Genomic DNA, 25,214 nt, shown 5'->3' with positions numbered 1-25,214 from the left:
GGAAGATGGTTGGTTCTGTGGGCCAAATCCAAAGGCAAGAGAGGCAACTCAGACCCTCCACTCCTAATGGAAAAATTCAAGGTAACTCCACAAGCTGAAACTCTTTGAGGCTCATAGTTTTTGTTTGGATGTGTGGTATCCCAGTGAAATTTCACCCTTGGGCAGAGTGGTATTTATTTTTCTCCAAGCTATGGACCCCAGAAATCTCTCTTGAAGTAATGGCAAACATCAGCATCCCCAGAGCCCAGGCACTGGTGGAAAATAGAGTGCTGAATTATGCTGGGCTCAGAACCCAAAGAAATTCCAGTGAACCACTGGAACGGCCCTGGTTTAAAGTTGGTGTAAGTGAGATCAGGATTGGGCCTTTGGTGTGCAGGCAGCATAGATCAGGGCACCTTAAATATTGCTTAGGGGGAGGTGACATTATCATTTTATTAACAACCACCCACCAACTCCCCCACTGCCCAAGAGAAACGCAAGAGAAGACCCATACATCGAAGAAATGAACAAGTGCTTGGGTTTGATGACACTTTCAATGCGACACTAGAAATATTAGAAGACCCCGAAGAGACCTGAAGGTCTATTAAATCCACGACTCATTTTCCTTGGCTGCCTATTTGCATCCAATAGATCTGCTTTGCCTTCGGCTTGGCTATTTTTATTATTTTATATCCATTTGCATCAAGCAACTAATCCTAGCTCCATAATTAAAAATAAAAACCAACCCAGGCACATAGCAGATTTCGGATTTTTGTCAATTAAAGAGCTTGTTTGGAGGAAAACGCCCGGGGGAGGGGAGGTTAGTTTCCCTGGGTGGGTGGGGGGGTTCGTTCCCTGCAGTGCGTTTATTTAGGGTGCTGAAAGGAACATACCTCCCCCCGCTTTTTAGTGGCTGCAAAACCCTCGCTCCCCCACCCCTCTCCCCGGTGTCTCAATTGGAGGCGTGGCCGCAAGCACAGCCCCGACATCCTCCCCTCTATATAGGCTGCAGCTGGGGGCGCTCCCTGTGAATCGGGCTTTGTGCGCTGCAGAGGGGGGCCGGGGGGACGCGCGGTCCAGCCGAACAAAGGCCGGGGGGAGGCAGGAAGGGGGAGGCGTGGAGAAAACCCAGGCGAGCAGCCGCAGCCACCCCCTGTTGTCGCTCGCTCGCTCTCTCTCGCTGCAGCCCAGCCGGCTCCTGCAGCCCCAGCGGCTCCGCTTCCCCCCACCCCCGTCGCTGCGCCAGCATGACCGCCAACGGGACCTCGGCGCCGCTCCAGATCCAGTTCGGGCTCATCAACTGCGGCAACAAGTACCTGACGGCCGAGGCCTTCGGCTTCAAGGTGAACGCCTCGGCGCCCAGCATGAAGAAGAAGCAGATCTGGACGCTGGAGCAGGACGGCGACGACTCCAACGTGGTCTTCCTGAAGAGCCACCTGGGCCGCTACCTGGCGGCCGACAAGGACGGCAACGTGAGCTGCGATCGGGAGCAGCCGGCCGCCGACTGCCGCTTCGTCATCCTGGCCCACGACGACGGGCGCTGGTCGCTGCAGTCCGAGCCCCACAAGCGCTACTTCGGCGGCACCGAGGACCGCATCTCCTGCTTCGCCCAGACCGTGTCGGCGGCCGAGAAGTGGAGCGTGCACATCGCCATGCACCCGCAGGTGAACATCTACAGCCTCACCAGGAAGCGCTATGCCCACCTGAGCGCCAAGCAGGAGGAGATGGCGGTGGACCGCGACGTGCCCTGGGGGGTGGACTCCCTCATCACCCTGGTCTTCCAGGACCAGCGCTACAGCGTCCAGACCTGCGACCACCGCTTCCTCCGCCACGACGGCCGGCTGGTGGAGAAGCCCGAGAAAGGCACCGGCTACACGCTGGAATTCAGGTCCGGCAAGGTGGCCTTCCGGGACGGCGAGGGACGCTACCTGGCCCCCTCCGGGCCCAGCGGCACCCTCAAGGCCGGCAAGAGCACCAAGGTGGGCAAGGACGAGCTCTTCGTGCTGGAGCAGAGCTGCCCCCAGGTGGTCCTGAGAGCCGGCAACGAGAGGAACGTCTCCACCAGGCAAGGTAAGCGCCCCCCCGCTCCCCTCCCTGCCAGCGGCATCCTCGGGCGAGCTCCCAGCCTCCGCAGGGCTGGGGATCGCTCTGCGCAGCCAGGCCTTTGTACCTTGGGGGACCTCGCTTGGGATGGGCATGTGCCCATCGGTGTTGGCGCTGGGGGGCTGCCCCCCCCGCGCTTTGAAGTGGTTCCCATCCTATACAGGGTTTGCGGTTTGGTTCAATGGCTCTCCGCCTCCCCGGGATACACATTGTTCCAGCTCCTTGCATGCGCCTCGTGGCTGGCGGTAGGAACTGGCATCGGTGCTTCATCGTGCTCCTGGAGCCGCTGCCCGACCAGCTGCTGCAACGGATCTAACCCATCCAAGGCAGCTACTTTAAACCAGCAACAAAACGGCCTCTCGTCGAAATCTCCCTTTTGCTCCCCCCCCCCCTTCAGAAGCTGCTCCCCTGCACGCTTGTGCATGCTGTCTTATAGTCCCGCCACAGCCATGTCCCTTCAGTGCGTGTTGGCTTGTGCATACAGGCTTCTCCCTTGCCTGCTCGCTGCAGGGCAGAACTTGGCAGGGTTATATAAAGGCTTTAACTGAAACTCGGGTGTTTAGCGGCTGATTTGGGTTGCGCAGGGAAAACATGACCTACATTCAGCTGACACAAAGGGAGCATTGCCTTTGCCTGCCGCTGCTTTGGCCGGCCCTGCGGAGCTCCCCCTCCCTTTGGAAGCCAGGTTTTTCTTGAATAGAGTGCAGAGGGGACCAGCTTTGTGTGTGATGGGGAAAGAACCGTGCGGTATCTTTGACCATAGCGCTCCATGGGTGTGCTCACTGTTAACTGGGGGTTCAGCGAGAATGCAGGTCCTATCTTGCACCTTCTGCACCCACAAGTTTAACCACCAGTTGCTTAAGGCTGGTAACAACATAGAGCGGGAGCTACAGAATGGTGCACCCCCCCCCCCGCAGTGTGAGAGCTTTGATCAATACCCTATATTTCAGTTGTGTAGGTGGGAGCCAGTCCATTACAAACTGCCTGGCTTTGTGATACAGGTCAGATATACATGGTAATGGCTTGGCTTGCCAGATGTGTGTGAAGGCTGAGGAATGAATTTGGTCTAAGCCCTTCTGTGAACAATCACCAAAATGGATGTGCAACCACAAGGATTCCTACCTCCTCTCACTTTAAGTGTCTGTAATGGTTGGATGGCTGCCTGCTCTGTCTTCACTCCGCAGGCTGCTACAGGGAATTCACTGACTTAACCACATCCAACCCAACTCCCCAAAAAATCAACTGTTCCTTTGGCGGATATTTAATATTTGTCCAGTCAAAGGGGGGGGGGGGGATGGAGAGGCTGGTAGGAGAACAAGGGCGGGCTTGTGGTTCAGAAAGAATAGCTATGGCTGAGCTCATTGGGGGGAGGGGGAGCTGCTGCTCCAGTCTTTTGTCATGCTGGAGTATTTGGGATTGGAAAAGCAGATGTCGGGAGGGGTGGTATCGGTGGGGGTGGGGAGGCATTCAGCAGTGGTCAGATAGGCACATTTAACAGCAGGCTGCAGAGGGAATGCCTCCCTGCAAGCCAAGGAAGTGGAGGAAGGCTCCTGCAGCACTAGTGGAAAGAACACTGCTCATTTTCAGGGTGTGGTATGTGGCTATGAGTGGAGAAACCCAAGCAATGTGGTTGAGCTGTCTGAAGGTCTTGGAGTCTTCCCAGGAAAGGGGGGGGGGGAAATCTCTGTGTATTCAAGTTCCCTACCTCAAAATACTTTCTTCCACTTTGGAAGAAGTGAAAGAGGCTGTGGGCTCCATCACCTATGGTGGGAACTGGTCAAATGACCCAGACTAGTGAGTCTATGGGGCATTCTGCTCGGCCTGATCCTTAATTTGAAGAGGGTGGGTGGGAAGAACCAGGAGTAAGAGGACCAAACACTGGCTATCCCTGTTAATTTGGGTTCCTTGCTCCCCTGAGAGTTTTCCCATGATAAGTTTTCTGGCACATGTTAAAAGCCAAAGTGCAAACCTTTGGGGTGGGGTGGGGGGGCAGAAGGGATTTGGTTCATGGGTCCAGATGGACTCCAGTATGGATTCTTGCATTAGCTTCATTCAGTCCCCTCCTTAAAGGGGAAAGAAATGGCACAGCTCTCAGGACGGTCATGGGTAGCAGTGGAGCAATTAGCTGCAATATGATCTCTCCTTTAAGTATGTTTCAGGCAGGGAAGCAGTTTCCGCTTGGTTAATCCTAGCCAGCAGCAGCAATGAACAGTTGGGGAGTTGCTGCTTCTCTTTAGGCTCAGCTGGGGCACAACTTGCTTGTTCTTTCAGTCCCTTGCTGGTTTCTCCCTCCCCCTGCAGTAGAACCACTCTGTTCCAAGGTTAATTAGAAACAAACCTAAAAACACATGTCCAGGGGAGGCTTTCCTAGATGGCCCTTTCCCTTACTGGGCTGATAAGCCTGTCCCTACTGTCTGATATGGCAGAGGAGAGGATGCTCTGGAGATTGGTGATTCTCTGAGTGACCTGGCTAAAAGACTAAGGGAGTCTCATCCCAAATGAACACTTGATAGTGGCCCTGAAAAGCCTGTATTTTGAACTGACTCATTGGGGTCATGCTCTCCTTCCCCTCACCCCCTTGGTGAGGAGGAAGGCAGCAGTATGTTGGTCTAACTTGTCTCCCGCCACCATCAGTGAGGTTGCAAAGAACATGGGTGGCAAACCCAGTTGAGAAAACCCTTTGTTTACCCCTCTCCCTCCAAAATACTGAGTTTGGTGAGCACAGACTTGTTAGTGCTACCTCTCCACTAATTGGGCTCTGCCTGGCCTAACTAGAAGTTAGATGCACAGTGGATAGACTTAAAGGGCCTCTGAGAAAAGGATCCTTGTATCTGGAGGGAAGGAAAGACTCTCCCACAGGAAGTCCAGAGGAGCTCCTGGGTTCAGATAGCTTTTGCAGCTAGAGCTATAATAAGCTACTGCCTAGGCTTGTCCGTTTCCTGACGAGCACATGCAGCCCCAGGGATAGTTGGAATCAATTAACATAGGCCTAACGAGTGCTGAGTCAGCAGAGATCACTTGGCTTTTGTTGCCACTCTATTCAGGTAGAGAACACTTGGAAATGGGAGGAGCTCTTCCCCCCCCCCCCTCCACAGTCCCTCCTGGAATGAAGCCCTGAACATCAGGGATTCATGCCTCACTAACCTAAGGAAAAGTCTGCCAGGGGCGGGGATGTGTGACAGGAAGCAGGGGATGGCAGGAGTCAGCTCTGATTCACCACTTCTTTGGGTGCTTCAAATCCTTCCTGGAGATGAATTTAAAACTTCCTCGGGGCTTGCCTGAAGAGCCACAGAACAGGGTAATCTCCTCTTTCCAGTCAGGATTTAGGAATGTACCCTAGACACTGAAGCTGTCATGGCTGGATCAGCTGGAAACTTAAGTCAAACAGGCCTATCAGGCAGGCGGCATGGAAAAGAAGTGACTGTATAATTCTTTTGAGGATCTAGATTTGTCTGCTTCCTTCAGAGAGATTATGCCCAGGTAACTGCTTGCAGGCTATTTTAGAAACCCAGAGTCTGCCTAGGGAGCAGGTGAGATCAGACAAAGGTGTAATGAACTAGCCTACTTGGAAAGAAATGCTCAGTTACCTGGGAAGCCTGCCAAGACCACAAAAGGAGCTGGTTTATCTAGGAGACAGACTGTACTTTCTAGGGAATGGGAGAGTGGGGCTATGTTAATAGGGCGCTCACATATGCAAATATCAAGGTCAGCCTGTAATCTCAGGTTAGAAATAAAATGTGGTTTGGAAGATAAACAGAAACAAACCACCTCTTTCTGGGATTGGGGATGTTGTGTCTGCTGTAACAGCCTCTGGTGTGGGAGTTTGGTTCCCTGGGGTGAGAGCACGCCCCCCTGCTGCTGAGCTTTTACCAGATGTTTTCTTCTGGTGGTGGGAGGCTCCTTCAGACAGGACTCCCCTTCCCTGGACAGGGGAGTGATGGAGCTCTTCCCTTAGTGGGTGGGTGATCTCTCTCTCCTAGGGTGACTAGATTCCCTAATATCAGGGACTTTCTTATATATGCAACTATTTCTCTTCTCTCCCCCCGCCCTCAAAAAAACCACAACCACAACAACAAAAACCCAAGTTTGGAAAAAATCAGCCCCTTTTTAAAATCTGGTCACCCTATCCCGTCCATATGTTTACTAGTGTTGTCAGAGCATAACTACTTTCTACCATGGCTTGACTTGAGGGAACATCAAGTGAATTTACAGGCTGTGTGCCAGAAGCAGGAAGCATGGGGGGAGGGGGGAGGTTAGGAAGGAAATGAGCAAAGTGATCAAAGCTAGCCTGCATAAGCAATCAGTGTAAGTGATATCTATAGCTCTGCTGCTTGTGGGGAAGGAGAATTCCAGAGGGGTTTCTGACTCCTGGCCTTTGCAGTCCCCTATCCCCAGTGTACTGTGGAGAGGTGTGGGTTAGTGCCTGATCTCTGATAGCTAAATGCTAATTGTAAAAGGGGCTCCTATTGTCCTTCCCTCTTAGTCTTAACCTACTTCTGGGAGTCACCTGGCCAGAGAGCCAGAGGCAGTACTGCCTAATGCTCAGAGCAGGGGATTAGGGTGGTGACTCTTGATCTCTGTTCCCAGCTCTGCCCTGACCCAGAGGTTAAATGACCTGCTCAGCCATTAATATGGGGATCCCAATCTGCCTAATGGGGCCATGATGGGATTGGAAATCGATGCACTAGTATAAGTTCTTACTGTGGCTGCATCCCAGGACTCTAACCAGAGCACAATTCTAGGAGAACTGCCGCTGCATGCCTCTTCAGGTGCTGCATTAGCCACAACTCTGTAGACCTTGTTTCTTCAAAGCCTGCATAGGTTTGTCTATTTACCAGTGGTTGTGTCCAGACTTAGCCCCAACAAACTGTCTTTTCTCCTTCACTAGGAGTCGCCATTCAAGTGTGAGACTTGAGGTGTGATACCCAGAGAAGCTTTATTGTAAAGTAGTCTGGGGCAGTGCTGCAGGTATGAGGGGATGGTCCCCTTGCAAGAACAACTAAGCAACCAGGTTCTATGCATCCAAGCTAAGCAATGGGGAGTGCAGGCCAGTCATCTAAACTGACTTTCTGTACCTACAGCCAGAAAGTGAGGAGTGTAGCAAGAGCTGGAATGAAGTTCAGATGAAAGGGAAGTTGAACCCAACTTAAAATACCTTCAAACCCACAAGGGCCCTGGATCTTGGCCCAGGTGAGACACTGGTTCTATTTCTAGGATCCTGAATTCATGGCTTGCCAAATTCCCTCCATCAGCATTGGCAGCTCTTTCCTGTACACTTCTGAGCTTCTAGTTCTGCTGGCAGACCCACAGCAATGACTGCTTAAAGCAGTTGGGCACGGGTGGGAAATAAATGGTGTATCTGGGTTAAATTAGCACTGGAGCATGTAGTCCTACTCCGGCATGCGGGTCCCTCCAGGTAGCAATACAGAAGGTCTGTCATGCAGACCTCCACACAGAAACTGTGTTGCTGGGTAAAATGCCACAACATGGGAGCTCTCTAGAATCTCCACAACATAGCAAGTTGTTCAAGGAGGAGTCCTTTGGCCACAAGTGGGGCCCTTCTACTTGGGTGTTGGGGGGCCGGTTTGGATGCATCTTTCAGCTGTAACCCTCCTGTGCTGGATTTCTTTCAAGTTGGCCTGTAATGGTGTGTCCAAACTATTTTGGTTACGTGATTGACTTGCTGGCTAGCTCCTTAAAGTCATCCCTTCATTGCTGCAGCATAGGAATCAAGAAACCTAGGTTCAGTCTGCTGCTCTGTTAGGAAGGTGCATCTACACACAAAAAACAAAGCCCATGGCAGAGAGTCTCGAAGCCTGGGCCAACTGACTGGGTTTGTGCTATGGGAATAAAAATAGCAATGTAGACATTTGGGCCCGGGCTTGGAGACCTAACCCTCTTGCTGGGTTTCAGAGCCTGGGCTCCAGCCTGAATGGGAATGTCTACGCTGCTATTTTTTAATCCCCTAGTATGAGCCTGAGTCCATTGACTTGGTCTTTTAAGGGGGGGAGGGAGGGGTGTGCGTGCATATCCTAACTTGAGTCAATTGCTTAACCTCTCTCAATCAATAAAAAGGGTTATTCCTCACTGATGCCTTCTGAAGCTTACTTTGGGTTCATAAGTGCCCTGAAATTGGCATATGGAAAGCACTGCATAAATGCCATGCACACATTGTGGCCACTGTTAAGTAGCAAGCATGTTCATGCTGGAAGTGGTTTTGGTCTCCTCAAGGTTAGAGGCTAGCCTAGTTGTTTGTGCACTCTATGCGCAGGCCAGGGAATTGGAACTATGCATCTACTATCTGCATTAATAGCATGAACGGACATCTGGCTTAATGTCAGCCCCATGTGCCAGCACTCAAGGGGCTTGACCCTTTGAGTGGTGAATTTGAATGGAATGTGTTGCCTACCCTACTGGAAGGACCCACTTCATGCTGCTGGACCTGCTGCTCCTGCAGGGCACACGTGTTCCAGCATTCCACCTCTGATCTCTACCTCAAGACTTTCAGGCCATTTTTGAAGTAGTTTTAATTTTAGCCAGATTTGGCCCCAGGATGGTCACATGAAACCTAACTCCATGGGTCAGGAGGCCTCAGACCTGCAGAGCACTGTAACGTTATTGAGGTTGGAACTGAAGAACCTGCAACCTCTGAAAACCAGCTTGTAACCATTTAGCCCCACAAAGAAAGACCTGCTGCTTTCTCTGATGGGGTTAACATGCCGAAGAGGCTTGGTCTATGAATAACCCTTCAGGGAGGGTTGATGGCCTTGTGGTTAAGACACTGGACTGGGATTTGGGAGATGTGAATGCAGTTCCTGGCTCTGCTATATAGGCTATGTCTTCACTACAGGGGGGGGTCGATTTAAGATACGCAAATTCAGCTACGCGAATAGCGTAGCTGAATTCGACGTATCGCAGCCGACTTACCCCGCTGTAGGGACGGTGGCAAAATCGACCTCTGCGGCTTCCCGTCGACGGCGCTTACTCCCACCTTCGCTGGTGGAGTAAGAGCGTCGATTCGGGGATCGATCGTCGGGACGCGATAAATCGATCCCCGAGAGGTCGATTTCTACCCGCCGATTCAGGCGGGTAGTGTAGACCTAGCCATAGAGTCCCTGAGATCTTAAAGTCACTTAATCTCTCTGCTTCAGTCCCTCACTGTTAAGATTGAGAATACTCCCTCTGTCTTGCCTATTTGTAAGGGCTGTCTAAACACAAACTGAAGTGGTTTTGTTAAAAACCCTGTGTGGACACTCATTTTAGTTATGTGACTTATTTGAATTTAAACCAGTTGCTAATCTAATTAAACAAGCCTGGTTTTAAGTCAGTAAGCAGTGCAAAAAGCTGTAGAGATGGCTTAAAATAACCCCATTGGTTTAAATCCTTGCAACTCTATGTAGGCAAGCTTCAAGCTCTTCCAGAGCATGGTGCCTAGTACAGAGGCCTCCATCTTAGTTGGGCTTAGACGTGTATTGTGCTACAGATAACCAGCATTTGCAGCTTCTGTAGTGGGTTAATGTCACTTGATTTGTTACATACACCATAGAGCTCTAACTTCAATACATACATGAGAATTTTGAAGTAAGATGCAGTTTAGCACTTGCATCTATAGCTTTGTCTCCAAGCACTGGGCAGTAACTAATATACTAAAGCTTCTGCCTATGTTGCTGGAGTCTGAGCCCATGGGCGCTAACTGAAAGCAGGTGTGCACATGTAATTCTGTCCCTTTGTTCTGCATGCGGTCTCCTTGCACACCTTTCAGCTTTCCACTTGTTGCCATCCTGTAATAACTTGCACTAATACAAGCTAGAGAAATTCAGAGGTTGCTTCAGCCTAAATATAGGGGACTCGTGCCTGAATGCTGTTTACCTTGTGCACCTCACTAGAAGGGTCTAGGTCTGGAAGCAGATTCCAGAGCAGTGAAATGGGTGCCTTCAGTGGATCCCTCTAGAGATGATCTTGTTTAGGGTCCTGAATTTTTCCAGCAGCTACAGAATGTATCCATCACTTACCACCCCATGTGTAGTAGGCTCAGGGCAGAGGAAAGGGTGTTGCTCTAGAATACTTCACCACTGACTAATGATGTTGGAAGACCTGTTTGACTCTGAATGTACAAGCCTATTTCATGCAGAGTCTATGCCTCCCTGTGGTACTGAAAGGTTAATCTCTCAGCCCGTTGTGCTGGCAGCAGTTGGAAAGCTTTCCAGCTAGGGAATTAGGAATCCCTCTCCTGATCCAACTCTGGCTTTTCTTCCTGTCAAGTTTCCACAGCTGTCTTCCCTGGGGGGAGCTTAAGCAAAGAGGGGTTGGGCTGAGAGAATTCTTTTGTTATGTAATATTCCTGATGGAGGGGACAATTGTACATACAGCTCATTGTTAGTGGAGCCAACTTATAAGAATGCTTGTACCAAGATGCCTTGGTGGGGATGGTAGGATTCTGTCTAGTCTACTTCCATTCCTGGTAGAAGTGCTGTAATTTAGAGATGCTCCCTAATGGCATGAATTCTCCTCATTTAAAACTTTATTTTAATAGAGCAACAATATACAGACCACTCTTCTCCCTCTAGCTCCAAAATGTCTCCAAACAATGTTGTTAATCCCCCCAGAGCTGCAAAGACTAATTCCTCCATCACCTGGTTTCCAAAGATGCTAGCAATCCTCTTGCCCTCTTTAATATCCCAAGTTTTCCAGACTTCTTTCTTTGCCAAATGTGAGGAGGAGTCTTCTCCATCTAAAGGCTGCCCTAGGAAGTGACTTTCCCTCACCTCTCTTGTTCCTGTTTCCTTGCCACTGCTCCTCCTATTGCTTTGGACAACTTCCTCCCCCAGATTCTTAACTATGAAACCTGCCACAGTCCAACTTCCCTTGCCTCCACTCTCCTCATTCCATATCGTGGGTGGATTTTTCTCCAGGTTTGTCTGACCATATTCAATAGTCAATTACATTGTTTCTGTTGATGAGGGCTTCTCCTTTAGGCCCTAGTGCAGCCCCATGCCTAGTGCAGCCTCTACTGCATCCATCTGGCCAAAAGCAAGAGCCTCTCCAACCAATCAGACTTTCTCCAGAAGTGGCTTTCTATCCACTCTGGAGTTCCCTGAAGATTAGTTCTTGGTCCTCTTTCCCTATTTCCCTCTTGTGCCTCTAACTTTAATTAGCAGTTCTGTCAAGGTCAGGCGGAGTCGTGCTGATTTCAGACTGGAAATCTACAAAGAGCAGTAATTAAAGTTTGACAGTAACGGTATTTGCAGAGGGCTCTGGGATAACCACCGAAAACTCTTTCAATATAATGATATTGCTTCTGGCTTTAGAATTGGGCAAAGTGCCAAATTCAAGGTGTGAGCGGCAAGCCCAGCTCTCAGCTTGGATGTCTGCGGTTTCATCTTATCAGGCATAGGCCCTCTCTGGAGGGGTAAGGGTTGGGAGGCGACTAGGCAACACAACCGCTAATCACACCTGTCTCAGAAAGCAACAGCTTGCTCTAGCTTCCTGTCTGTCCACTGTCTCCCCCCCCACAATGCTTAATATGGGTGCATAAAGCTGTTGTCCAGAAAGCAACCATAGCAACAAAGAACTTGCTAATTGGTGTGAAAAGTGGAAAGCAACACGCTAGACACCAAGTAGTGTGTGGTGCAGGAGGGCTGGGGTATTTATAAGCTGTCTGCATACATTATCCAGAGCAATGGACAGGGATATGGGAATTACTAGAATATGAGCCCTAAGGCTTCTAATGTTACTATAATTGCCTGTAGCACAGCCTCTGACAGTAAAATCCTCTGACTAGTAACCGCTGACTCAGCCATATGTCCCTGGAATCACTCAGTGTGGGGGAGAAGCAGCTGTGGGTGAGAACTCTCAGCTTCTCCTTAGGTTCATCCCCACCTTCCAGAGGATCGGGAGCATATCTAGTCTTTATCAGTGGAGGAGAAGGTCCAGATGGCCAAAGTGGATGACTTTATCCCTAGAATTAGCCAATCTTTGATGCAGGCTTTTTTGTTGAATTTTTTTTCTTCCCCTCAGCCAGCTGCTAAGCTGTGGGTACAATAGCCTGTTTGGTCACTGAGGATATTTTACCATGCAACATTTCCCTAATTTTGCATGGCTGTGACCCTCTAGACCTCCTGTTCTGTCTCAGTTACAGCCCTTTGAAGCATTGTTATGCTGGAGTGTAATTGCATTCCTTTCTGCTGAGTCTGTGTAACCCAACTCCAGCCTGGCATTTGGGGAGGGGGGCTTCAGGGAACCTTCTCTCCTCTCCCACGGCCTGATCTATTCCCTGTGAGTAAGACCACCTATGGCTTACGATCCAGTGTGCCACATATGGTACTTGTGCCTGCTGTACCTCTTGGATAGTCTCAATGGAGTATTGAGAGTGCACAGCTGACATTTGAATGGTAGTGGGGAAGAGGGTGGGTTCTAGTCAGCCAGTGCTTTGTCTAGATGGTTCTCAACCTGTGGTCTGCAGCTCCCTGTGATCTACAGACTAAGATTTCCAATGGGGTCTATACCTCCATTTGAAATTTTTTAGGGGTCTGCAAATGAAAAAAAGAAACTGCACCATTGTCTATCTAGATTTGCTTTATCACTCCCACTTTATCTCATGCCCCCAGGTGGGAGACTAGACCTCTCCTGCTACTAATTGTTTCTTGGCTAACTCTTGATGCATTCCAAGTACCCCAGCAGGTGGTTCCTGCTGAGCCATAGCGTCTGGGAAGCTGGTCTCTATTCAGTACAATTTCATGGCAGCTATCTAGCCGTTGGCTCTGAAAATGGCACCAGTTGGCTCTGTCCCCTACATTCCAGTTCTCTGTGCAGATGCAGTTTCTGCTTAGGAGGCAGGGATAGGGGGAACGGTGGCTCATAATTTCAAATTAAAACCCTGATGTGGAGGGCTAGGTGACTTGAGGTTCAACCATCGCATGGAGACCATGTTCCCAGTCAATGGGTGGAGCGCAGCTGGAGCAGGACGGGCATGGCCTATTTCTCTGACCGGGGGCGGAGAAGAGATCTAAATAAGTGGCACCTGGAACCGCCCTCCAGACCTGAGGGAACAGAGTATTAAGTCTCAGCACTTTTGGGGGCAGCAGTAGGAAGGAGAAGGAGGCACCTCGGGAAGGTAGAATCTAGCTCCTGGCATGTCTTGCTTTTTGCCCTCTGCAACCCAGCACTGTCTTTCCCCATACAGAGCAAAGCATCCCTCCAGATGACTTATTTCAGATTAAGGGAAGCCAAGAACAGATCTCCCTGGGAGCACAGTGATGTACCCTAACGTTTCAGATCAGAAACCAAGGCTATAGTGGCAGTTCAAGGAGATGTATCTGCACCTAGAGATGCGGCGCACAGAACGCTGTCCCCTTAAGCTTCTTGCTAAAATAAATGTGTGTGAGGATTGTGGGCAGCCATATTCAGTCTGTTCTGCAGTGGCAGCTCTTACCAGCTCCCCTTCCTTCTCTGCCCCTGCTGGCAATAGCCCCCTTCAAAGCCTAGAACCCCAGCAGCAAGGTAGGAGCGTGCAGAGTGACTCCAAGGGTACATTCCCTACTGGAGGTGTAACTTCCAACTGGTGCAGATATCCCTATGGTCGCTCGGAGCTAATGCGCTTTTAAAAGCTGCCTGACTCCGCCTAGATCTCAGATGGGATTGTCCTTGCTCAGCTAGTCCGAGTTACTGCCGGTGCTGCTGTGGCACCAGTGCTATCCTCAGCAGGCTAGCTGGATTGAAGCTAGTGGAGTGTCTGCCTGAGCTGGGAATGACCCCTCCAGCTGCAGTGTAAAGGTACCTAGCACTGAGGGGCTCTGCTGACCCCACCACCGTGCACAGTCCCAGGGTACTCTGCTCCACGGTTCAGAGGCACGCTTGTACCTGTTTAGCAGCTGTAAATGGTCATTGTGGGTGCTCTCTAAATTCCAGATGGGAAGATGGTGGAAAGAAGGTGCCCTTCTCTAGCCTTTCAAATGTGAGATGTCTTGTAGTTGCCAGCTGATGCTGACCTTGCTGCAGGTGTGAGAAGTGGGGCTTGGATTGCATTGCCATATCTAGTTCAGGAGTTGGGACACTACTTCCTGTGGCCCTCCTTGTTCCTACAGCTCACTATTCATTCAAGCTGAATTCTGCATGTGAGAGGAGCCTGGCACTTGTACTCAATGTCTGTTTGGAAATGGACGGGTGATACCCCGCTGTCTAGGTGGGGAAACTAGCTTACATGATGGAAGCCACAGACTAGCCCTGCCAGGTTGGAGCAGGGAGGGGGAGAGAAATGGGTTAGAGGCTCAAAGCACTGAGCCATGGCACTCTCCGAACACTTTTGATTATCTAGATCAATATAGTTTCTAACCACCTTCAGGAGACATCAGTGACCATCCTATTTATGGCCCCCTTAACGTTTACAGAGCACCACCGATCAACTGGCAAATGGGTGTGACTGGGACTAACCCAGCTGCACTGAACAAGCTCTGCTTGTTGGGGTTTTCTGAGCTACTACTGGGATGGTGAAGCCATTGCTCATGTATTTTAATGACCTTTGCTCTCAGTGTAGGATTACTCCATGCTCCCACAAAACCCCTGGTGAAGTACGCTGCCTACTTCTAGAGGGGCAAAGGTCGTGGAGCAAGTGAGTGACTGGGAATTGGGATATGCTGGCCCATTAACCCCTAAACTCTGGTGCTTAGTCCTTGGAGCCCTGAATTTAGCATATGCATTGGATTGTGTATCCATAAGACTCTACAGATAGCTGGACAAACATGTCCACGTGCACTGCTGGTCTTGCACTGCTGAATGACTGTCATAAAACACTTCCACTTTTTACATTATTGGGTGAATCACTCTGACCCTTCTGACTAACTTGCCAAACTTCAATCTGAGCAAATTTGGAGTGCTCCGCTTTCACCATGGAAAGCATCCTCTTAAAAGGACCTCAGCGCTCGTTCTGGGGTGATACAATGTATAGGTGACAGCCACAGTTAATGGGACATGTATAACTTAACCAAGAAGAGCTTTGATTCAGCAGGTCTGAGAGGCCTAAAACCACTGTGGGCTCTGCAAAATGTAGGCAAGTCCCAAGCTGGAATACAAGGTGCTGCAGGTGGCACTTAATCCAGTTTGGGGGTTTTACAAAAATTGCAATTAACGAACGCTGCAGTTGCATAAAACACTACAGTATTTTATAGTTCTGGTCCAGAAAACCGATTACAAGGAATTTCTAAATCACCTTTGTTAATAGTCAAGTGGGTTTTTCTGTTGGCAGTTCAGACAGTGAGTTTTCTAGAAGCTGAACAACCTGCAGATATCAACAGACTTGTTTCCTGTTTATCATTCCCAACTGTAAATAGTCTACAGCAGTGGTTCCTCAACCAGGGTTTTGGGGCCTCATGGGGGGGGGGGTGAACAGGTTTCAAGGGGTATTAGACTTGCTGGGGCCCAGGGCAGAAAGTCAAAGCCCCACTGCATGGGGCTGAAGCCTGGGGCTTTGAGCCCCAGCACCTAGAGCTGAAGCTTGAGCAGTGTAGCTTCTGGGGGCTCCTGTTGCATGGGGCCCCAAGTAATTGCCCTGCTTGCTACCCCCTAATGCCGGCCCTGGCTTTTGTATGCGGAAAACCAGTTGTGGCCCACATGGGTGGGGCGGCCTCAAAGGAAAGGCTGAGAGCCCCTGGTCCACAGCATTCTACTTCGTGTGTCCATAAGGGAAAAAAAATAGGGGAGAGCAATTCCTGCTGGCTTTCCTCCCAACCCCCACATTCCATGGGGAGTCTGGGGCGTACTATATATACCCAACCTCCTCCCCTTCCCCCAATTAAGCTTGATTGACACCTTGTTTGGAAGCATGTGGTTCTACTAGTCTTGAATCTTGTTAGACTAGGAAGAACTGGTCAAATTCGGAGTGCTAGAACATAGGGCTAGACCTAGTGAGAGATCAGGCTTCTCTATGCAGTTTCTCTGACTACTCCACCTGTGGGAAGGTTGCTCACTGCTGCCCTATGGCTGGCCTGATCGTGCTTGTCAAACAGAAGCAGGGGCCCAAAATCCTTCCTGGAATAGGATCATCCAGGCCATTAGAGCCAAACCAAAGGGTTTTGGTCAAAACATCTTTGAATGAAAAATTCCCCAGTAGTTGTATTCAGTCTTCCATGTAAACAATTTAAATTCCAAACAATTCTATTCATAACTGAACACTGGATTTGGGAGAGGAAACGTCCCCTTCTAGTGGGGAGAGCAGGGGTGACATTCTGTGGAACGTTTCAGAGTAGCAGCCGTGTTAGTCTGTATCCGCAAAAATAACAGGAGTACTTGTGGCACCTTAGAGACTAACAAATTTATTTAATTTATAAATTTGTTAGTCTCTAAGGTGCCACAAGTACTCCTGTTATTCTGTGGAACTTAGCAGGAAAACAAAACTCCTTCCTTTTCTGTGACTTTCCCTGCCAGCTGCCACCTTAATGGCCTTCACCTCTGCCTGTTTACCCAAGAAACATTCTGTGCTTCCATCACACTTTGCTTGGGGAGGGGGGAGATTTCAGGGTGAGGGCAGCACCCCCGCCCCCAAACTGCAAGCTGTCAGAACTAAAGGATAATTGTCTTAAAGGACTTGGCTTGGGCCAAGCTCTTCCTGTTACTCAGAACTTGTGCAGTCACATTCATTCATTAGTTCTGTGAGGCCTTATTTTCTGCCCCTCCTTCCCTACAAGGGGGAGGCCAGCCAGAGCCAGCCTCTGACTCATTGCGTTCCTCAGTGTATCGCCATTGTGTAAAGGCTTATTCAAAGACTCCCAGATGTGAGTTGAGCCCCAGCTGCTGCTTCTGTTGCTGAGCACAGAGGTGCAAACCCCATGGCAGGCATGGAAAATTGCAGGCAAAGGGGGTAGCAGCATGGTGGGGTGGGGGGGTGGGGGTAGCAAGATCTATGCCCCTTCCAAAGTTATGCCTACAGCTGGGGATTGAGGGTCCTTACCCAAAACTCTTATCCTGTCAGGACCCTGCCCCTCTCCTTCCATAAGCTATCTGATAGAATGGGCTGGACTGAGACTTCCTGGCTGTGTCTGCACAGAGAACTTGTGGGAAATATATTTTCCCCCACCCACCCTTCCCTCCACACAGATCAGCCTACTGAGCTGCAGATCAGACACTTCCCTAAAACCATCCTTGTAGACAGGGCCTTTGGTGGCTCTAGCAGAAGATGCTATCCCATAACCTGGTAGAGCTCTTTGTTCTGTGTAGCTGACACACCTGAGATGTTCCCATCTGGCTTTCAAACCTGTCTCTGCTAATCAGGTGACACAACATGGGTCACTGCAGCCAGCACCATAAATAATGAACGTGCAGCAGTCCTGAACGTGCAGCAGTCCCGAACGTGCCACACAGCTTCCTTTTGGAACCATTGCGTTCCTACCCGCCATTGCTGAATGCCTGGCATGCCGTCTGCTTGTCTTGCATTGAGTTGCATACAGGACTGGACGTGGCTATGCCAAAAATCATGGTGAATGAGCAAATGGTTCAGTTAAGGCCCTGTTGGAGGAGAGGCACAACAGTAAAAATTCTTGCGGGGCGGAGGTGGGGTGGGGGAGGGGAAAACTGGTTCTGATAGCAGGTTCACCAACAGTGACTTGAGCAGAGTGAAGGCCCTGGTTCTGGCCCTTTACCTCAGCGTAGCCAGGTTAAAGGCATTCTAAACCAGCTGGATCTAACCCCCTAGGATTTCCCCTGCATTAGAGGCTTCTCAGGCAGTGCCCCTAAGCCCTAGCAGAGGAGGCATGGCTGGAGCACTGCTGTGCTCTGGCTATTCTGAGCTGCAAAAACTGCCTCACAAGGCTGTTTAGCTTAAGCCAGGGACTGGACTGGTTCCCAGTTGGCTCCAGAACCCAGGGAACTGCAAAGGTGCACTGAGCCCCACAACCTGTTGAGCTGTGTGGAACTGAGGCCTGGTCTACACTAACACCCAACTTCGAACTAAGGTACGCAACTTCAGCTACGTGAATAACGTAGCTGAAGTCGACGTACCTTAGTTCGAACTTACGCGGTCCACACGCGGCAGGCAGGCTCCCCATCGAGTCCGCGGTACTCCTCTCGCTGAGCTGGAGTACCGCAGTCGACGGCGAGCGCTTCCGGGATCGATTTATCGCGTCCAGACCAGACGCGATAAATTGAACCCGGAAGTTCGATTGCCAGCCGTCGAACTACCGCGATAGTGTAGACCTGGCCTGAGCTTAGCAGCAGGGCCAGAGGATGGGAGGTAAATAGAATCTCTCCTCGGGGAAGAAGGCAGGCTCAAACTGCCCCGAAACTCTTGGTATCCGTGAAGATGGGCACCAGCAGTATTTTGCACTGAGGGAAGCGGAGCTAGTTCAGCTGAGAGATGAAAAGAGCAGTATTGGTGGTACTGACAAGAAGCCAGTTTAGACATGGTAGATACGATTATGGATAACAAAGCTAGGTAAACAAAAAGCTGAAAGCAAAGTGCTAGTGCTTTTGCTTATCCTTCCAGTTAATCAAGTATAGACCAGACCTAGCTGGCCTCAGTATTGGCTATTAAATGCATGTGAAGGTTTAGAGATGGATCTCTAACCCTTTGAAGCCAGGCCTCCCCTGCCCCACCCCACCCCCAGCTATCTCTAACGTTGCCCCTATCAACTTCTCACAAAGGGACACACTTCACCTTGATGTCTGACTAGATAACAGTTGTCTAACTAGTTTACCTCTGTCTAGGCCTGTTCCCTTCATGGAAGTGTAGCTTTGGGCCTATCTAATCTAGTGATTTTTTTTTTGCAGTTTAATTTGGCCACCACATCCCTTTAATTAGCAATCTGAATGACTCTCTGAAAATTCTGTGCCAACTACTAGGCGTAACCCTCAAGATTGTAAGAGATGAAAGATTAGAGGAAAACTAGTCATTGGCCTGCGCATTTGAAGGCACTTGGTCTAGGCAGTTTTGCTGTCTCTCCCTTCCAGCTTTGCAAGTCTTCAGTTTCAGCTTTGCTACCACTGTTAATAGTGAAGAGGTGACAGGCAGGTTTTATACTTGGGGAGGACCCTCAAACATCAAGAGTGGAAAACGCCCTTCACAAAATATTCTACTTTATCCCACTGAAGGATGCTGTGAAGAGAATGTAATGGCAACGTCATTTTGGTAGACAATGGCCCTTTAAAACACACGCCACAGAGAAACTATGTGAATGCTCCCACTTTAATTCCGCTCCAGAATCTGTCAAGTTCAGCGCTTCATTCTTGCTAATGGGCAAGTAACTTGTTCTCAATAACCAGCCATTTCCATATTCTTCCTGGAAAAACCCTGCCCATCTGGGGCAGCCTGATTGTTCCCTCAACTGCTAGCATTCACTTCAGCAGAGTTACCCCCACAGTTCTGATTCCAAAGCCCAATGGAGAATGGCAGGCTCCAGGAATAGAAGCGAAAGTAGTAGGTTGCTAAGATCTCTTGAAGTCTGACATTGGAATCTTACTCTGGGCCTTTCTTGGCTCCAAAGTGCTGCTTGTGACTCACATCCCAGAAGTATTTTTAGGAAAAAGCTGCCAAGCTTGGTGAGTTTCCCTTTCCATGCAGGGATACTTGGCCCAAGTATGTATTGACTAAGCATATTTTCTTGAGGATAAATGCCTGTGGTCAGATGCAAGTGTGGCCTCTCCGTATCTCTCAGGGCCAAACTGGCTTAGGGTGCCATGGCAGCTGTGTTTGGGTAGCAGTGCACAGGAGCAACAGGACAGTTAGAACTACAAGGAGCTGCAGGTGTGCATAAGCCAGGCAGAGCGGGGGCAATGTGTTGGGATGGGAGGGAGAGAAGCAGGCTGGAGAGTTGGATCTAGGGTGAAAGTGGCCCAGTGCATACAGGGGGGGGAAGTCTTTAAGGTGCTAGGATTCCAGTTTTAATACAGAGTGCCTTTGATCTATGCAGGATGCTAGTCTAGTCTAGGCCAGTTGACATCCTTGTTGATCTCTTCCAGCTGACATGGAAGAGGAGAGAGAGAGGCATCTCTTGTATCCCATCTAAACTAACTTCTGTAGTGTTCTGGGGTGGAGGGACCTGACCACAATATGGCATACCCTGAATTCTGTCCTCCTTTGTAGAGCTGATGAGGTCCAAATTGTTTCAGCCATATTGCAGCCTCTGATTCCCAGTGCTGCAGCATGACTAGGAAACATGAAAGTGCTTTGACCATTAACACATGCAAGCCCATGCCCTGGTTTTAAGCATGCCATAAAGTCTACAGATGGGGTGGAAAGTCACATAGCTGAGAGAGAAGTTTTACTAGTGTAGATTGAATAGTTTAGCATCTCTGACACATGAAAACCTCTAGTAGCCAATTGTAACTTCCTCTCTCTTTCATTTGATGGGCTGGTCAGGAATAGGGCTGAGTAGCGCTCTCAGCAGTTGGTGGTGATTATTGCAGACTTAGCTGAAATGTTCTGTTCCAACTGCTTGAGCATCCGGATTAAAATCTTAAATGTCAGGGAAGCTGTTCCGTGGATGGTTGCACAGGCTTTTTTGCAGAAAGCCTATGCACGGGGTACTTGTGCAGCTAAGGAGGATTCACTAAGTAGGCAAACGGTCACAGAATTTTTCTGCAAAACTTGCCCCACTTTCTACCTCGCTGTTGCTATTCTTGTGCTGCTGATTCAGTTAACTCATGGGGTCCCTAACAAACATGTTGAAAATTGGCTGCATTAGGGGCTGTTCTCTAATACTCCCTGCTCCTCTGTCCAGTCTGAGCTGGACTAGGTTGGTTGGGGGTGGGGTGGGGTGGGGGGGAAGGTCAGTCTCATGGGGAGGGGGCTTCTTGCCACCAGATGAGTTTCCTGACTTTCTCCTATAGGGATGGACCTTTCAGCCAATCAGGATGAGGAGAGTGACCAAGAAACCTTTCAACTGGAGATTAACAAGGACACCAAGAAGTGTGCCTTCAGGACCTATACTGGGAAATACTGGACCCTCACCTCCAACGGTGGGATACAGTCCACTGCCTCGACGAAGTAAGTCTCTAGACTGTCTTCTGTCCAGTGCTTGTCGTGGGCAGGGCATTCTGCTTGGTGGTTGTCTTTGGAGCCAGGGGTCTTGTTTGCATGTAGAACTGAATTGTTCTACCCTCTGAAGGCCAGCTGTTCTAAGGTGGCTCTGATACCCCAGTACTGGAGTATCGATGCCTGAGTCCAGGGTCCAACTGAAAGCAACTGGTCCATCACCAAGGTTGTCCCTTCCTGCAGGAGGCTGAAATGCTGATGTCTTCACTTCCAACTACAAATGCACTCAGTGGATACACAGGCAAGATCCGCTGCTCAGTGAAGGTGTGCAGCATTCCTACACATGGCCCTAGTAGGGTAGTGATGCCATGCCTGCTAATAAGGCCCCAACCCTCTGCAAGCATTCATCCCCTTTAAAATAACTTGGGCTAAATGGTCTCTTCAAGGGGAGGGGCAAACAGTAGCTGTTAGGCAGTGTAACAATTCATCACTCGGTACCACTGGCTATCTGGAGCAGTCAACTTGCCAAGCTTCACAGAAGGCTGTAATAATTCCCTTCAGTAGGAATAAATAATCCTTTGCTGTTCCTATCTGAATCCTTGGATGTAAATTAGGCTGTGTGCCAGAAATGGGTCCAATATCATCCGTATCTGAAGGTGCAGCAGAATCTTGTGCTTTCTGCTGTCTGTCTTGGTGTCCTTGGGACAGCAGGGCTGGCAAGGCAAAATGAGACACTATTTATGATCCTCCCTCGCCTACACTGAGTGGTGTTGCACCAAGTGAGACTCCTCACTATTTTATCCAGTCAAACCAGACTGGCTAAAACCCTGCACAAAGCTGGGGGGACTTTGAGCACTTGAATTGCAGCAGCTGCCCTGAAAGCATACAGTCAAGAGTCCCTGCCCCCTCAATGGAATTAATACCCAAGAGCCTCCTTGCCATGTGTACCCAGTACCAGATGGATGTGGCTCCACTGATGAGCTGTGAAACTTGTCACCCCCAAAACAAAGCCTAGCAAGAGGGTCAGTTTGACTCCAAGTGACTCTTCAGTCCCTCTGCCCAAAACAGCCTGAGTTTCTGTAACTGAGCACTCGCCAAACCCCTCCTAGCAAGGAGATAAACTAGCCTAGGCCTGAGTTTGCCACTTCCAGTTTGTCCTTAGGCACTGCCTCAAAGAATCCCCTTGGATCTCATAATCTCTAACTGCATCCGAGGATAGTCCTCCTGGAACTCCAATGAATGGATACCCCAAGTCAGGCCTGATGGAGAAACCAGTCTAGATTTGAGAATCTGGAGTCTTGAGTCCTAAAGTAGATCTCAGAAGGTACCTGACCTCCCCCTCCACCACCCCAGAATGTCTTCCTTGGGCCCAGCTCAGGTAAAACCTGTATCACATCTCTTTACACAAGGCAAAAGCCTTGACATGTCACAAAGGAGACCATTGACGCAAACTCCTTGGGCTGAACTTAGCCTTGGGGACGGCAGGCACAACTATCAGCTGAACAAAGGGGAACTTTATTGCCAAGAATATAGTCTGCTCCACTAACTGCTGGCAGTTCAGACCTAAATTGTAGCCTAAAATTACCCAGTAGACAGCGAATTTTTTTTTTTTAAACACTAAAACTCCTTAGAAAAGAGATGTTGGGATAAATCCACCGAACCCTCTGCAGGATCTCAAACATTAGCTGGCCCGGCTGGCTGCATAAGCCATTGCAGAATGAGCTCTTCTCCATGGGCCCCAAGCTGCAGCACTGCCCCTCTGTTGGAGGAGAATGGTCCCCAGTACAGCTCTTCCCTTCCCAATGGCTGGTCTGCTGTTTGTCTTTGCTGTGGCAGGAACGCCAGCTGCTACTTCGACATCGAATGGTGCGACAAGCGCATCACCCTGAAGGCTGCAAATGGCAAGTATGTCACGGCGAAGAAGAACGGACAGCTCGCAGCCACTGTTGAGGCAGCAGGTGAGGGGATGTCTTGGCCTGTGTAGCCCAGTGATGTCTGGGAAAGTAAGGGTGGGGAAGGCTTGGGAAAGCTATAAACCTCTGACTTCACTGATTGGGCTATGGCTCTGCCACCCCCTGGCCTCTGTCAGAGTGAAGGTGGCAAAGAGCAAGGGAACAGTCTCCTTTCCCAGGCTCTGATGGACCAGACTGGAGGTGGTCAATGGGTTTGACTTGAATCACCCTGAGAGGATAACTTGGGACACCTTGGGGGATCTCCATGGCACATCTCTTGTACTTCTCTCCAGGGAATCTGGATCTGTTCTAACAAGCTGGGTACCTAACCTCCCTTCTCTCCTCCATCCTGTCTCCCGCCCTTTTGGCTGGGTAGGTGAGACAGAACACTTTGTGATGAAGCTGATTAACAGGCCAATCATTGTCCTTCGTGGGGAACACGGCTTCATCGGCTGCCGCAAGGTGACGGGGACCCTGGACTGCAATCGTTCATCCTACGATGTCTTTCAACTGGAGTTCAATGATGGTGCATACAATATCAAAGGTCAGTCCTGCTGGTATGCTGCCTTGGGGGTTCCACCTACCCACATCTTCCCCTGTGGCTGCATTTGTATGAATAGCCCAGCTGTTCATGCAGTAACACATGACCAAAGGATCTCCTTTCTGCATCATTAGCAGTGATACTCCCCTAAGGGCTACATGACTTTAATCTTCTACACCACAGACCAAGGCTGTATGGCGCCCTTCCATAGAGTGGAATGACCAGGAGGCTCTGTCTGATCTGGGCTGCCTTCTAGAGCCATGGTTGTCAACCAGGGTACATGTACCCCTGGGGATACAGAGGTCTTCCGGGGGGTACATCAATTCATCTAAATATTTGCCTAGTTTTACAACAGGCTACATAAAAAGCACTAGCAAAATCAATACAGACTAAAATTTCAGAGGCAATGACTTGTTTATATTGCTATATATACACTGAAATGCAAGTACAATATCCATCTCAGTCAATTTTATAATTGTATGGTTAAAAATGACAGTAACTTTTCAGCTGTGACACTTTTTTTGTATTTTTGTCTTGTAAGCAAGTAGTTTTTTGAAGTGTAACTTGGGGGTATGCAAGACAAATCAGGTTCCTGAAAGGGGTACAGTAATCTAGAGCAGTGGCTCTCAGCCCTTCTAGAGTGTGACCATTGGCTTACCACTTGGCTGGAGTGGCCTCAGTCTAGGGGACTCCTTTCTGCTCTCTGCCTCGTTCAGGTTTCCCTTGTTAAGCCGCTGTGCCTAACAAACCCAATCCGAGGCGATGCTGGCATATCAATGAAACCTAAACCTCCTTGCTATTGTACTGTGAATCCTCAGCCCTGTTGCAGAGGGACAACTCTCTGCACCTCTTCAGCCCTTGGCAGCCTCCAGGATGCCAACAACCAGACATCTTGGACCATAATAAGTTAGCATTTGTCACTGGATGGGGGTGAGCCTGTCACTGCCATTTAACTTGGGCTGGAGACACTGAGTGTTAGGTTGCCTAAGTGCTACTCCTTCCCCCTGTGATTGCAGTGACCCGTGGGGACTCCTGGCTCCCCTAAGCTGTCAGAACCCAAGTTCATTTAGGAAGCGCAGGAAACTTTTTGAAACAAGCAGTCTGGCCTTGAGTGGCCCTCTCCAGTCTTCCCATGGGCAAACTGAACAGCTCAGGCTGCAAAACTGGCTCTCCTTTCAAATGTGCTAAAGGTCTTTGGCTATTGAGCTGATCTCTCTCTAACACTCCGGTACTATGGATCACAACTCATGGGGATTGTAATGGCACCATCTCTCCTTCTATCTGGGATTTCACAACACTTTTTTGCCTTCTTCAGTTCAGCTTAGTAGCTGGCAGTAAGGGGAAACTTGCATCATGGGCTCTGCACTATGGCCAACAAGTCTGGGGGGCTGCTAGTGTTTTCTAGCCTCTGGCATCTATTCCAAATATCCTTCATTCAGGACACTGCTTTTCTCCCCTTCCCCACTCCCCGTCTGCAGATTCCACTGGGAAATACTGGATGGTGGGAAGTGAGTCCTCTGTCACCAGCAGCAGCAATACACCGGTGGACTTCTTCTTCGAGTTCTGCGACTATAACAAAGTGGCTATCAAAACCAACGGCAAATACCTGAAGGGTGACCATGCTGGTGTCCTCAAGGCTTCCACCGATGCAATCGACCCCTCCACCCTCTGGGAATATTAA

General features: G+C 49.7%; 1 protein-coding gene across 1 annotated transcript; it reads left to right on the top strand.

Annotated features, from left to right (window-relative positions):
- The first annotated feature begins 1,226 nt into the window (after positions 1-1,226).
- FSCN1 (fascin actin-bundling protein 1) lies at positions 1,227-25,214 on the top strand. The gene is made up of 5 exons (XM_065412397.1): positions 1,227-2,049; positions 20,896-21,052; positions 22,877-22,998; positions 23,369-23,536; positions 25,012-25,214. Exons 1-5 carry the CDS (start codon positions 1,227-1,229, stop codon positions 25,212-25,214), a joined length of 1,473 nt encoding a protein of 490 aa, XP_065268469.1.

This window comes from Emys orbicularis, chromosome 10, assembly GCF_028017835.1.
Source record: "Emys orbicularis isolate rEmyOrb1 chromosome 10, rEmyOrb1.hap1, whole genome shotgun sequence".
Lineage (NCBI taxonomy): Eukaryota > Metazoa > Chordata > Testudines > Emydidae > Emys > Emys orbicularis.
Note: the sequence above shows the minus strand (reverse complement) of the source record. Positions and strands in the feature narration are given on the sequence as shown.